General features: G+C 37.4%; 1 protein-coding gene across 1 annotated transcript in view; it reads left to right on the plus strand.

Annotated features, from left to right (window-relative positions):
- The window catches only part of LOC121316506 (synapse differentiation-inducing gene protein 1-like), a 31,076-nt gene that overhangs the window by 9,282 nt on the left and 5,704 nt on the right, over window positions 1-16,090 (plus strand). The window contains exon 3 of the mRNA XM_041251539.1: window positions 722-859. Within this exon, the coding sequence (XP_041107473.1) occupies window positions 722-859 (138 nt within the window). The remainder of the gene's footprint in view (window positions 1-721; window positions 860-16,090) is intronic.

Here is a 16,090-nt window from a genome sequence, read left to right on the forward strand (position 1 = left end):
GAGCCTGAGCTGGAAAAACTGTCAAAAAGTTCACACTAAACTTTAGGAAATTGTGCTTTTTTATGCCACCGTGTTGAGTTTTTGAAGAAAAAATGGGACAAATCTGTCTACTTGACTAAGATGTTTCTTTAATTTTAATAAATTGAAATGTTCATTGTTACTTTTATCGGGTGATTTCTATTGGACAAAAATATCACAAAATACACGCAGCGTTCAGAACTTTCTTTTTTTTTTGGATTAAAAAAAAAATCTACAGTCAAATTAAACTAAAGTATTTTTCGTCCTTTCTTAGTTGAAAATGCTGATATGTTTGCAATCTGTTTTTTTTTTTTTTTTCATTGCTACCTTAACGTATTGGTCACCACTGTCTTAAAGCCAGATAACCCCAATTGATCAAAAGGGTTTTACTTTATTGTATTCTTGTTCACTTGCTGATGGATTGCAGAACCCATTGAGATCCATCAAAATGAATCTCAACACTTGGTGTACTGGCCACCACTGCCCTAAGAGAACTCCTTTCCCTCAGGCAGCGGTTATACTGTGCCACCAGACAATGGGAACCATCACACATTACAAGTCCATTAAAATTAGAATGCAACGTAATGGTCTTTTACCTTCATTGTGGAAAATAACAGTATTTATTTACTTCATAATACTATTGTACGGGTACAGGCTTCGATCCTTCATTTACAAGCTCTCGTGTGTTTCTTCTGTTTTGCAGAGTGATTATTCCAGTGACACAGAAAGTGAAGACAATTTCCTCATGATGCCACCCAGAGATCACTTGGGTCTTAGTGTCTTCTCTATGCTTTGCTGTTTCTGGCCACTGGGAATTGCTGCCTTTTATTTGTCACATGAGGTAAGATGGGTTTAACATGATTCTATGGAATGTGTACTATATTATTGGCTTAAACAATATTTTTTTTTTTTTTTTTTTTTTTTTTTTTTTCCTTTTGGGTTGTGACTGTATTCAGTCTCAACATTTTATAATAAACATGCTAAAATAGCAGTGCAGTTTACCTGTTACCACCTCAACAATATGGACATAATCTACAGTATAATAAACTACTTTCTGGTCCTTGTGAAGCTTCTTGTCTAGGTGGATATGTATAGCATATGTAACAGCTCTGGAGCAAAATTTGTTGAGAATTTTAATTTTTTACATTCAGGTTCTTTCTTCAGGAAACAGTATGCAAATTCAAGAGCAGTTAAGCAAACCAGGTGGGGTGGACGTGTGGTGAAATATTGAATTGCCACTGTTACTGTTAAACAAAGTTTTGTTTGCTCTGTCCATCTTTCCTTTTATTCGAACTTCTTCTAACCCTCATCACAGTTAATAGATTGGGAACACTATGCTCTCTATTTAGGCCCCAGTGTTTATAATTTAAGTAATCAGCAAACTGTTGCCACAATACATCACCTACTCAGAAGAATTGCTTCTGTATCAAATGATCCAAAGAGTACAAGAATGGAAATATGAGTGTTTACTGTAAATACAGTATGAATAATTGGAAACATAACTGGTAACTGTGACATTCTTATTTTTGGCTGTAACTGGTATAAAACAGTCTAAGACTTTTAAAGAAGGTATGCTACCTGTATTGAGCAGGCAATGCAGTACACTTTATAATGGAACATGCAGCTACAGCCCCTCTGTTATGATAGTAACAATGTCACTTTAAGCTTGTGTTTTAAAACAAATCCCAGTGGTCATTATCCCAATGAGCTGAAACATTTGAGTATCTTGAACTAAACGTTTCTGTAAAGCTGGAAATGTAAAGGATAAAATAGCACTTTAATGCAGCAGCTTACATAGGTCTTTTTGGTCTGCTGATCAATGGCTGATGAACATGAAGATGTGGATAGGGATTATATATATGGGATGTTCAGAATTTCCTAGATAGATACAGAACAGATGGAATGAGCATGGGGGGAATTGTATCTCTGTCAGTCAAGCCCTTCCCTTCTCTCTTATATGACTAACCATTGCCCATTGCAGACAGGAACAAACTTGCTTGATTTTTTTGAGGATGCAACATCCATAATGGATAATTGCAAAGCATATGACATGGTTTATTTAGATTTCCAGAAAGCTTTTGACAAAGTCCCACACAAAAGATTAATTCTCAAACTGAACGCAGTTGGGATTCAAGGAAACACATGTACATGGATTAGGGAGTGGTTAACATGTAGAAAACAGAAAGTACTGATTAGAGGAAAAACCTCAGAATGGAGTGTGGTAACCAGCGGTGTACCACAGGGATCAGTATTAGGTCCTCTGCTATTCCTAATCTACATTAATGATTTAGATTCTGGTATAGTAAGCAAACTTGTTAAATTTGCAGACGACACAAAAGTAGGAGGAGTGGCAAACACTGTTGTAGCAGCAAAGGTCATTCAAAATGATCTAGACAAGATTCAGAACTGGGCAGACACATGGCAAATGACATTTAATAGAGAAAAGTGTAAGGTACTGCACGCAGGAAATAAAAATGTACATTATAAATATCATATGGGAGATATTGAAATTGAAGAAGGAATTTTTGTTGACTATGCTCGGATACATTGTGAAAAGTGTTGAATTTAAATCAAGGGAAGTAATGTTAAAACTGTACAATGCACTAGTAAGACCTCATCTTGAATATTGTGTGCAGTTCTGGTCACCTCGCTATAAAAAAGATATTGCTGCTCTAGAAAGAGTGCAAAGAAGAGCGACCAGAATTATTCCGGGCTTAAAAGGCATGTCATATGCAGACAGGCTAAAAGAATTGAATCTGTTCAGTCTTGAACAAAGAAGACTACGTGGCGACCTAATTCAAGCATTCAAAATTCTAAAAGGTATTGACAGTGTCGACCCAAGGGACTTTTTCAGCCTGAAAAAAGAAACAAGGACCAGGGGTCACAAATGGAGTTTAGAAAAAGGGGCATTCAGAACAGAAAATAGGAGACACTTTTTTACACAGAGAATTGTGAGGGTCTGGAATCAACTCCCCAGTAATGTTGTTGAAGCTGACACCCTGGGATCCTTCAAGAAGCTGCTTGATGAGATTTTGGGATCAATAAGCTACTAACAACCAAACGAGCAAGATGGGCCGAATGGCCTCCTCTCGTTTGTAAAATTTATTATGTTCTCATGTTCTTAAAGATGAGCTACTTATGAAAGATATTAGAACGAAAATCAGAAAGGTTTGTACTCTACCAAAATGAAACATGTCTGTCTGTCTCTGTTCATGACGCATGTAGGCAATACTGTCATTGCCTGTAGATAATTGGCTGCAGCAACAGATAAGTATTGCTGGCACTTAACTACAAACTGTTATCTACAGCAAAGCTTGTTCAAAAGAGTCATACTGTGGGCCAGAAGATCACAAACTGATTTAAAAATATATGTATATTTCAGATTAAAACTCAAATAGGTTTAGTTTACAAAAATATGACAGCATGTTAGTTTGGAGGACTCTTGACTGTACCTTACACCATGATTTCCATTACATGAGAGTAGATGTTAAAACTTCATACTGATTTGAACTCGGCTCTCGCCAAGATAAGCACCAACTAAGACGTAGAGTTACAGTAAACTAATGTGGTCCATCTGCATCTCCATCCATTTGCGTTTCTTTCCATCTGATGATGTAGATATCCATCTGTCTGGTGTTGATTGCTGAAGTATAATGCTGGCTCCAGGGATCAGCTTATTTTGCCTCCCCAGCGCATCGGCAAATATAACGGCTGCGATGCTGCCTCCGGGGATTAGTCATCTTTAGCACCTTTAGTTTGAAGTTTATTTTGGGCTACGTGCAAAGCTACAGAGCTACGAGATCAGGGCAATGCTAGGCAACAGTTCAAAAAGCCATTAAACACAGGAAAATCACAGACTGTGCAGAGACAGAGTTTCAATGATTTCCCACTTTACTATTTAATGGGGCACATAAAATTATTACAGTTTATATAAAGCCTTACACCACTGTCAAACCTGTTTTTAAATCCATTGAGAATCATCAAACTGCAATATCCATCTAGCCTACCTTTTTCCTTTTTCTTTTTCTTTTTTTTTTTTTTTCTTTAGCAGTCCAACTTCTAAATGCTTGAAGTTTGTCAACTGTGCCCTCATTTCGAACTTGTCCAACCCTGCCCACTGTAAAAGACAGTCTGAATCACCACTGCACACCTACGGGTTACCAACACTCAAGTAAAAATGCAATTTAAATCACAGTATAACAGCCCACACAGAATACAAATAATAATAAAACAAATGTTATGCAAGAAGCACAAAACATAACAAAATGTAATTCTGAGAAAACCGTACAATACAAACATCAAACCTCCATAGTGTTTTCACGTACATGTTCCAGGTAATTGCATTATGTATTAATTAGGTAGCTTTATAGTGACGCATGTCCAGCTGTCCTTATTAAAGCATGTTTTGAAGCAAAAGCTTTATTCTGTGTATCTCTTGTCTGAGAGCATCAGCGGCAAGGAAACTAATGAAGGCCTCTTATGGTGCCCTGAAACGCTGAACATCTGAAGCCTCAAGCAAAATAAACAATATAGAGTTGTTAGTTGTGACCGCTTTCACTCAGGCTTTCAATTTGATTCAGATACTGTATATTCATTAAACAGGCCAAGGTTACCTTGCAGGTGCAGATCTGCCTGTAATGCACATTCCCTATTAAAATACACTTATCCATTGATTAGCCAGGATAACTAATCACCAGTCAATATACTGTTTAATGGTACTGTTCAGTTTACTGCAGGTAGTTTACAAGTGGAAGCCTCACAGTGAGCAGGAGGATTAAGGGAAATGTAGTTCTGAGAGGTCCATGCGGGTACATGGGAAGACATCTTGAGGCAGGGAATGCAATTTAAAAGTTTAAAAAAGTGGTCAAAATGTAAAAAAATAAAAAATAAAACAGTACACACACCCTACGTAAACTGCTGGAGCAACACATGGGAACATGTAACACAATAAAATAAAAAGCCCCTTATGTACCCTGTAATCCTGGTTGGCTGGTCTGTACTAAATAGCCAGGCTCCATTTGCAGAGCAGACAGGCAGAACCTTTATATTATACTGCGTTTACACTGCCACCTCGGACCTAAGCCGACTCAGGTCCGACTGGTCGCGGAGATTCTTATAATTTTTAGCATAGCGTTTACACTGCGGTTGCGCGCATGCAATCTAAATTACAATACATGCTCGGTGACGTCATGACGACCACTGAAGGGATGACGAGTTTTCCCCTCCCCCAACCACAAAGGCAGAGGAGGCTGAGTGGTATTACAAACAGATAATAGTGTCGTTTTCATATTGCAGGTACTCATCTTAAATACTGTATATACTTATCATGCAAATAGGCTAAGCAGCCACAGGAGAATACCAGATAAAAACATTTACTGTATGCAATTGCAGTTAACAAATTTTATTATAAAACTAGCCTTGTTACAAATACTACTACTGCAAATTAATCAATAATAAAATTATTAATAATAATAATAATAATAATAATAATAATGTTATATAAGTACACTATCAAAATTGTTTGTAATTATACAAAACATTTTAGTTCCTTTTTTAAAAAAAACGAAATGACAGGGACCACAAATTATTAAAACAATATTTAAAAGTTAGAATATAGCATACATGTAGCATGTATATACCTTTTGTTAAAAATTTAAAAAAAGCTAATCATTGGTACAATCAAAATATTTAAATAAGAGTAACAACAAACAACAAAAAACGGTGTGTTAAAGCACGTTTGAAACTAAACCAATAACTAAGTGGTTTAGTATAAAATAACTGGTAAAAACACAGTCCAGGCTAGTTTTTGTATAAAATATTTTTTGGTAGCATTTTTTTCAATAATTCTCATCACCCGTTGAACAAAGCAAAAAAGTAATCGTCAAGAGTTTACCTAGCCCAATGTATGGATATTTAGGGTATGTACAGTTTTGACGACAACTTAAAAGAAAAATGCAGACATTTACAAATACCCCCTAATATAAACAGTTAATAAATTCAAATCTTTGTGTCTCAAGTCGTTCTTCTCTTTTTGTGACGCTGCAGTAGCACTGTAGTTCCTTCCTGTTTAGACTCCGTGGGGGGAGGAGCCGAGCGACACTCACCTCGTGGGTGAGCTGTCCTAATTTCTTTTGACTTTACACTGCCTTTCGGACAGATCTAAATTTGCTGAGCCACATCTGTAGTTGACTGTTTTTAGGACAGCTGAGAGTCGGCGTGTGCGTTTACACTGCAGAAAAAAGACCTTAGACGGCCCAAAAGCCGTCCTAAAAACAGCCAGTGTAAACGCACCATTAACAAGTCAGGTACATTTGAGTTTATGACACCATGCTTTCAGAATGTTTTCTGCAAGTCGAGTTTAAGTACAAAAACACATTAAACGTCATGTAACCCTCAAAACTGGAAAATGCCAGATTATTTTCAAAGCTAAATATAAACTGCTTGAAGCACATTTTTAGTGAGTGACATTTGAATACATTTATGCATCATTATTGGAATAATACATGTGAGTGGTCACAGGTGCATTAATATTTTGCATTCTTATTTTAATTTCTAATTATTAAACCTTCAAGTGCATCCTTTTTTAATTTAAAATCCAATTGCACAGATTGTTCAAAACAAGGTTTGATTGTTTTGTAACTGTTGTTCCCATGCAAATTAAGTTGAGGTAGTTGAATATAAAGTATGTGTTTATTTTAGGCTCAATTACAACCCCATTTACCATTCCACCCTTAGGAACTGCAGCACCAAAGAGCTAATCTTCATTCAGAGTACTGTATATAACAGTGGGTGATAAAGTCTTTACAGTGCCTCCAGAACTATACTCCAGGCAAGAGTATAAAATCATAATAGCTTTTATATGTTAAATGCATGTTTAGTACACAACAATGGCATGGTTTCTTCTAAAAGTAGAACGGTCATTACATGTCAATCCTTTTGATCAAGAACAGTAATTTCAGAACGACTTACATTTGGTACATCTACGGTAACATTTGGGACTAAACCCTATTCAGCTTTAGTAATTTCTTAATTTGAGTACTGATTAGGAACTGTAACCTACTAAAAAATGCCTCGTCTTGTCTTTAATTTGTATTTGTGATACTTATATTACAGCAAAAATATGGGGGGAAAAATAATATAAAAAATAAGAGACAGATGTGTTGCTTAAAATTTTGTTACAGAAGTTTTTTTACAGCTGCTACCAAAACACATTCCATTAGGATACCTTTTTTTGGGATTATAGGTCAGTCTATTGTATACTGTATTTGTTTTGTCAAAGGCTACAGATCCTCAGGATACTGTAGCTATCCTATTGTTTCTAGAATTGTGCATGGTTAAGATTAAGCTTTCAGGGTTGTTTAGCCTCTTCTATTCCAGTCGAGTCTGGATTACAATCAAGAAGACTTCATGGCAGGATCACTGTTAGCAAGCAAGCAAAACACAGTATTTCCTTCAACCTTGAAAACATCCAGTAGATGGTAAACGATATGATTCAATTATATTATTATATGCAACAAGAAAGACATTGACAAATAGTTTCTTTTTTGTACTACTGTAAATTAGATCACTGTAGAAATAATGCTCAAGTCCACACATGCAACCACCCCATAGCCTATTGTATATCATACAGTAGTATGAATACAGTACATGGGAACTATCACTGTGTTAAAACTCAAGCTGAAAGATGTATTGTCCTGTTGTATGATGATCAGTAATGTTTAAATACTCTGCTAGTATGAGATTCTGTAGATTTGCAAGTTATCTATTTTATGAACCTAAAATACAGATACTAAATATTCAAACAATGAGGATGAGTCATGGGCAGAAATAAGCAACTAATAAATAAACAATGTTCAGACATTGCATTTCTATCTTATCGCCCACTGTCAGGCAGAAGATGGATTCAAATTCACTCCCATTAAAATTAGTTTGGATGTGCAATTTAGATAGCGTGCCCTTGAACTAGTCCACACTGTTAATAATTCAGATGCTCCAGGAGTTACGGAGAGAGATAATTCAGGAGAGAAAAAAAAAAACTACATCAACTTGACTGCGTGCCAGTGTATTTTCACTTGTATTTAATTTGCAGTTCCAGAGTGGTTTTGCAAGCATACTTCAATTAATTTGCTTGTCCAGGGGTCTCTTAAATCTGATCCCAACCACAAGGCTTTAAACTACAACATCATTTTTGAAGCCTAAAGTATTTTTTTATGAAACAACCAGCATCTAATCATTTATTTGATATTAGCATGAAGGCTGTCTGAAGTACTGTGAGTGTACCTTGATATGTTCTTTTATTTGAGAAAATTTATGAAAATAATAATGATTAATGATAAATCATGTCAATACATATCAAGAATTACAGAGCAAGATACAAAATACAGTGACTTCAGTCCTAATAAGAGCAAATATAAAACATAGTATGGGGCAGTTCAGGAGCTGATAACAGTGCTGATAGTTTTATCAGGGTTAGATACGAGTGCAGGTGAATACAAAATACTACAGATTGGGTTAAGTGCAGGATTAAATAGAATAAAACAGGGAGCAGATAAGTGCAAGTCAAAGTGTACTAAAGGCAAAGTGATATATTGACCAGAAGGGGAGAGTTAAGTTTTACAGGTGTTTTCTGAAGAGGTGTGTCTTGAGGAGGCGCCAGAAGGTGGTCAGGAGGCTGGGCAGTCCTGACATCTGTAAGAAGGTTGTTCCACCACTGTGGGGCGAGTGTGGAGAAGGAGCAGGCTCTGGAAGCAGGGGAGCGTAGAGGAGGTACAGCCAGTTTTCTAGTGCAGGTGGAGCAGAGAGGTTGGTGGGGGTGTAGGGAGAGATGACGGTCTGGAGGTAGCTGGGTGCAGTCTGGGCAAGGCATTGGTAGGCGAGTACAAGAGCCTTGAACTGGATGTGAGCAGTGATTGGGAGCCAGTGGAGTGAGTAGAGCAGTGGAGAAGAAAGGCAGAGAGAACACCAGACGAGCAGCGGAGTTCTGGATGAGCTGGAGCTGTCTTCCAATGTATAATGAATCTTTACGTCCTTTATAATTCAGCACAGTGGTTAATGTTGCTTTTGTGCTCTCCAGGATTCCCAGAAAAATGTAGTTAAAACTTTAACAGTTAGATGCATGGTGTTTATATTGGAATGTGTTTTGGTGCACTTGAACCTGTTACTAGCTAAGACTTGGGGTCAGCTAAGAAAACATTTGGTTTTGTGAATTTCAGTTGTCCTCACTTGTAATATGTTGATCTGATGGGATGATCATGACAAGTTCTAAGCTCTAAGCAGGAACAACTCACAGACTGGCATTTGAACATAAAGGTCTTCACTTATAAGTATCAGGGCCCGGGTTGCGTGGAGTAGTTGGTGAGGAAGGATCGGATTCTTTGTATGTTGCTCAGGAAGAATCAGCAGGTGCATGCTAAAGTGGAGATGTGCTTGGAGTAGGAGAGGCAGGGGTCCAGGGTTACTCTGAGGTTCTTGGCTAAGGAGGAGGAAGAGAACGTGGTAGATTCAGAGGAGGGGGAAGATGAGGAGGGGAAGAAAAGGATGTCAGATTTAGAGAGGTTGAGTTTGAGGTGATGCAAGTGCATCCAGGAGGAGATAGCACGCAGACAGGTAGAGATACGGGAGGGGATGTGGCTTGTTTGAAGGCAGAGGGAAAAAGGCCAGAGGAGAGAGGTGTTGAGAAGGGAGGATATAAAGGGGAGTAGAGCAGGAGCGGCATCTTGAAAGAGGTGAGCGGGGAGGGGGTCCAGGGTGCAAGTGGTGGGTTTGTAGCCTTGGAGGAGGGAGGAGAGGTCAGAGCCTGAGGGGAGAGAAGGAGAAGGAGGGTGAGTTATTAGGGGAGACAGATGATATTGGGGTTGGTTCTCTTCCATTTCTTTTCAGCAGAGCGCAGTGTGGTTCTTGCTGAGCGGGGGGGGGGGGGGGGGGGGGGGGGGGGGGGGGGTACAGACCTGTCTAGTACTTGGCGTCTTCCAGAACGCAGCTAGGTTTGGAGTTTGTCCAACAGCCTGTCCTTGCCTGTAGAGAGGCTCTTCAGTTGGCTGGCGCTTCGTGCTGGCACACAAATAGGCTGGCTGTCTATTATACTAACTAGATAGATAAAAGCTGTGAGTAATCCAATCAAATTGCAAATGAACCTCTATTCAATTTAACCATACTCACCTGGTACTAATCAGAAGAGTTGAATGAGGCCTCTAGTAGCCATTGGGAAAGATTTGGAAAAGGTCATCACTCTACCTGTCCTCGCTCTGACTGCCACAGCTCAGACAGCCCTTGGACATGTGGCCCTTAGACTGCCACAGCTCAGATTGCCCTTGGATGTGTGGTCCTTAGACTGCCACAGCTCAGACTGCCCTTGGATGTGTGGCCGTTAGACTACCACAGCTCAGATTGCCCTTGGATGCATGGCCCTTCGACGGCTGGTGCTTAGAACGGCTGGTGTTCTAAGACACTGTTTGCCAATTTATACTGTCCTGCAGGTCTAGAGCTGGTCCAGTTTACACGCTATCTAAATTCACTTCAATCAACTACAGCTCTGAACATTTTAGAAAATGAATTCCTTCAATCAGCTAATGTAGATACATCAGCAACAAGGATTCAGTTGTACTTACTAAATCACTAGTGCCTTCCTTCTGACTGCAAACAGTCAACTATATTGTCAGTTTTTCATAAGTTGCAAATCGTACAGATTAACAAGAAATGTAGAAGTGTTTTTTTTTTAATTTTTGTTTTTATTCATGCTGAAATAATGTATATTTTCGAAGTGTAAAAAAAAAAACATACAAGTCCCCCATCTGCACCCACTGTCTGTGTGCAGGAAAACTGAGGGGCAGATTGCTGGGTAGACTCGCTGTGCAATATTGCTGATAAAACCTATACTGAGTAAAATTATCGCTTAGGGCATTAGTGATGGTAATTATTTCTTCTCCGTTGTACTGTGCTTGTTGTGGTGAGAGTGGTATTAGTGGAGATTTGTTTTTAATTGAAGCTGCCGACCAGGGTGTGTCATGACGTAGGAACATATTATAGGAATACGTTTTTTTGCATATACCTACGTATTTTCATAACGATTACAAGGATATATGTTTTTTTCAATATAGTGTTCTATTTCCATGGCAACACAGAATATAAGTACTTAAATATACCTGTAGTTATGAGTAACTTGAAGCTTAATCTGTGCTAAAAATGGCATAAGCCAAAACTCTGTAACTTTTTTAATATAGTTTATTTATTTTTCTGTGCATTGAGAAATTAATTCTTGTTGTCGAAGTGAATTGCACTCCATCTTCTTCTAAAAGCCTATGTATTTATAAAGATCAAAGGCAACAGTAATTGTTGTGTTCTGAAAGATCTTGTGTTTCAGGTTTTTGCATGTACCTACAGTATTTGTAATAGACAATAATCATTTTTTTAATGAGGATGTGGGTATAATGCAAGTAAACAAATACGAACCCAGCAAGAGGTGCACGGCTAGTGCATTGAACCTACACACACTCCTGTCTTCCTTGAAAGTAATTCTTACTGATGACTGAGGTCTCTAACTTTATCCTCTTGAGAATTTCATTGTGGAGTTCATTATCGGGAATACCAATGTATAATGAATTTTTACGCCCTTTATAATTCAGCACAGTGGTTGATGTTGCTTTTGTGCTCACCAGGATTCCCAAAGAAATGTAGTTTAAACGTTAACAGTTAGATGCATGGTGTTTCTATGGAAATGTGTTTTGGTGCACTTGCACATGTTACTAGCTAAGCTAAGACTTGGGGTCAGCTGTGAAAACATTTGGTTTTGTGAATTTCAGTTGTCTTCACTTGTAATATGTTGATCTGATGGGATGATCATGACAAGTTCTAAGCTCTAAGCATGAACAACTCACAGACAGTCATTTGAACATATTCACTTATAATTTGTAACACCTAGCTAAGGCCACAGCTTATCTTTTCTTATAGTTAAACTTCAAAAAGTCTACTGCTGTATCTTCAATCAATACTTACCTAAGGAGCAATGCAATCAACCTCTATGGTTTGTGTTTAAAGCATGATTGATACTGTAGACAGCCAGTACACAGTTGCAGGAGTTAGAAGCAAGATAGAGGTTGCTACAATTTAGATGGATGAATAGGTAGATTGATTCCAAGTTTAGAAACCAATCAGCTCTTTTTGCAGGGTGAACTCACTGCATGAGAGACAGACAACAGGAAGGTGATTTGTATCTTTTATAGATATGTTGGGCTGATGTTTGAAAGAAATTGGGAATAATAGATTTAAATGCAATGTAAAGTAAATGTAATTGTCTTACTGTTAAGTGTGTATTATATAGCTGATCCTTGATGTGATACAACCACCTGAAATGTCTATCACATAGTTTGTTTCAGACAGCTCTCCTATGAGTTTGAATCATATGGTTAGCTACATTGTTTAATTATTCTTATTTACCTTTATATTAGTTACAGAATATTGTATTGGCAGCAGTAGGGTGTATGCTGATATCCCCTCCATGAGAGGTCAGAGGCTGAGTGAAATCAGCTGGTATGTAGCTGAGCAGCCTGTACTATATTCTTCATAAAATACGATTACATAAAAATTATGAAACAGTACAGATAATCCTTATTTCACATCATTTCCATGTGATCTAATACAAACTATAAGATACAAATAAATGTCAGAATGTTTGATCACATCAATATCAACATCATGTACTATATGATATATATATATATATATTGATATTATATATACTCTATGATATATAACACACACACACACACACACACACACACACACACACAGTAATTTAAATAGACAATGTTCAATACATACCTTTTTGGAATATCAAACAAAATAACGGTAAAGCAAAAAAGAAAAGAAAAAAGCATAACATATGAACTATATAATGGGCTTCATTTCATTAATTTATAACGTTCAGGCTGGACAGTTGTTCCTTGTTAATCTTTACCATTCATATTTCCAGAGACAAAAGGGACAGCTGCAGGGTTTCAATATCATTGTGTTTCTCAATTTCCAATGCTGAAGGTCGACCCTGGTTTTGATGCTGACCCAGCTCAGCCAGTATGCTGTTCTTAGTACTAAATTAAACAAATACATTCTAGGTCATTGTAACCATTATGTTTTCCCTGTAAAACTGCAGAATGTTTGAAAGGTTACTGTGTTTGGGGTTGGTCATATGAAAAGTCTGGTGAGATTTCTTACATATTAATGGAAATTGCTGTAAAGATTTGTTGGGTAGCCCATGGCTGCGCATTTTATATAGGAGCATGGCTGGCTATACCTTTTATTATACAGTGTTTACCAGCCTAATTGATCAAAGATACAATAGGCGTCTTTCAAGTGCTATGTTTGGTTTTGATAACAGTGGGACATGGCTGTTGTTTAGAGGTTTGGTAAATACTTAATGTAAAATTAATGTTTGTTTGTTTTTTTCTCCCTAAAATGATAACAATACTGCATTAACTTCTTCTGTGATTATTGAAGAAACCTGGAGCCAGAGAATGAAATCAGTGATCTGCTTTATTAAAACAGCAACAATAATGCCTGACCCAAGTTTCCTGTTACCACTCCAAACACACACGCATCCAACAGGTGCAGTGTTACATTGTTTCTTATAACACAGCTTGGAAAAATAACCACCTCTGACTGGTTAAACTGCATCACATGACCATCCGTATATATAGCATACAGCACAGCTTGCATAATGAGCCGCTTCACACTGAATAAATCACTACGCACCACTACTTTCTAAATTCCATGACTAACTGCCATTTTATTTGTTATTGGTTACAAAACCACTGCCAAAAATGAGTGGCATTCCAACTATTTCCTTCAATATATTTGGAGATGAAACCCCAGATAGCTGGTACAGCACCAACTTTGAGTGAAGACAGCAGTCAACCTGAAAAAAAATAGAAATAAAATAAGTGCATCAGCAACTGTCAAGAGTAGACACATAACAGTAGATGAGGAACAGCTAAATGAAACAGAAGAAAACAAAGATTGAAAAAACACTAAAAAAACTACAGCATGGGATGTAATTGTCCTTAAAGAAAAAAAATATGGCCATTAATTTTAAAATAAGTAAAAAAAAAAAACAAAAAAAAAAAAAAAAAAACATCATTAAAGGAGTTTTATGCCAGTGCCAGAAGTTCAGCTGGGGACCAGTATTCAGTCTCCAGTTTTATAACACGAAGCTGGACTAAATACATATTTTAAAAGTAGAATTTTTAACATCTCTGCTGACAGTGAGTTTAAAACCAGCAATAATGTATTCATGTCAGTCAGGAAAACTCTTAGAAAAGCAGGTAAAGGCATTTAAGTCCAGACACCACCCCTCGATTTACCAGCCTGCGTTTTAAGTGTCTGCGGGAAACTGAGGTACTGTCCCAACACTGCGGTTAGATTGGTATGTGAAGTCTGTTTCGATCATCAACTTAATCTGGCATGACTTGGACGTGAGTGTGTCCAACAACAAAAACATATTTTGAGATCCAAAAGGAGGAAAACGTACTAGAATATATTATATGCCTCACATATAACAAGTTCACAAACTCACTTGAAGATCCTTCTTCAAGCTCTCCTTACTTTCTTAGTGTCAGTTGAAACTCCGCCCATCATCGCAGCTTGTGCTCAGTCCTCTAGTTTCTAGTGAGATGGCACTTTTGATGCAGCGAACAATTTATTTAATTAAATATTACACTGCGGATGTACACACAATAAAAGTTTCTGGTTTTGTCTTAATTTAAAAATGTGTTTTAATTATTTTAGTTATTTTTCATCCTCCAAATGACAGTTCGTCGTGTTATAAGCGGTATAAACCACTTCGGGCAGTGTGGTTCCGATGATATATGCCACTTCTGGGGTGGTTAAAGGCATGGTATATATCATGGACACTGCACAGCCCATCGTGGTTTATACCTTACTTACGTACTAATTCTAAAATTAACTCTGAACGCTAATCTATTGTGTGTGTGTTACGAGTGCTGATTCAAAAGCAGAAGAGTTTCAAACTACATTGCAGCTTAGCCATTCTTTCAAATCTCAGACGTGTATTTCTGGCTTGGTTACTTTTTGTATTAGCTGACAGCTTTGCTATTCTGACTAAAACTAACACAACAAGGCTTCTAATTTCCTTGTACATGACAGCATCTTTCTATATCTTTGCTTATTGCCTCGTCTGCAGTTATTTTGCCAGTAAGTTGCAGCTTGGTTATCTGTCTACACTAATGAATAGTCCTGCTATGGAAACCAGACTGGAGCCTCAAGGGCCTGGCTGTTGTACCTCAGAGATTCTGTCAGGTCACAGCCATCACTATAAGTGACACAGATATGGATGCTGGAGGGGTTTTTCTAATAAAGTGACAGTATTCTTTGTTGCCATTCAAACAAAACAGATCAATGGAAGAAAGTAAAGGCCTATTGTTTCAATATTTATGAACATATACTTTTTAATACGGTTGATATCAATATTTTTTGATTTTACAAATTCAAGTCCCAACCAATGCATTTCAGCATAGCCTACTCAAACAGAGACATAACCTATTTCTGTCTATAAGTTGGTGAATTCTGTTTGTTACAGTAAAGGCTAAGGGTAAAATGTAATTTCTACACATTTCACATCTGCTCAACTTAACCTTGGTTTCAGTCAGGGCAATCTTGCTCTAAATAACTACCTTTATTGCTACTAGCCCTGTGAGTGTCTGCACTATCTATCTGAGCTGCCCTGTGATGTTTGACCAGTCACTTAGTCTCTGTCACTGTCAATCACTCCTTGCTTGCAGTAAAGTAAAAAGCATGCTTTTTAAATATATCCCACGTATTCTAAGTGGAGTTTCTACACACACTAATCGTTTTATTTATATATAAGCATATGGCACGTTTGAAATACTGTTCTTACTCCAAATTTCTGATATTGAGACCGAAGGTATGATTTATTATGTCATAGATTCCAAGACTTGCACACACACCTCCCTCACCATTTATTAATAATGACACGTCTAATTTAACTTTTGATGTATCTGTATTTTGGTTGTTAAGATCAAGTCCTAATTCTGCACAATAAGCA

The sequence above is a fragment of the Polyodon spathula genome, chromosome 6 (genome assembly GCF_017654505.1).
Source record: "Polyodon spathula isolate WHYD16114869_AA chromosome 6, ASM1765450v1, whole genome shotgun sequence".
NCBI lineage: Eukaryota > Metazoa > Chordata > Actinopteri > Acipenseriformes > Polyodontidae > Polyodon > Polyodon spathula.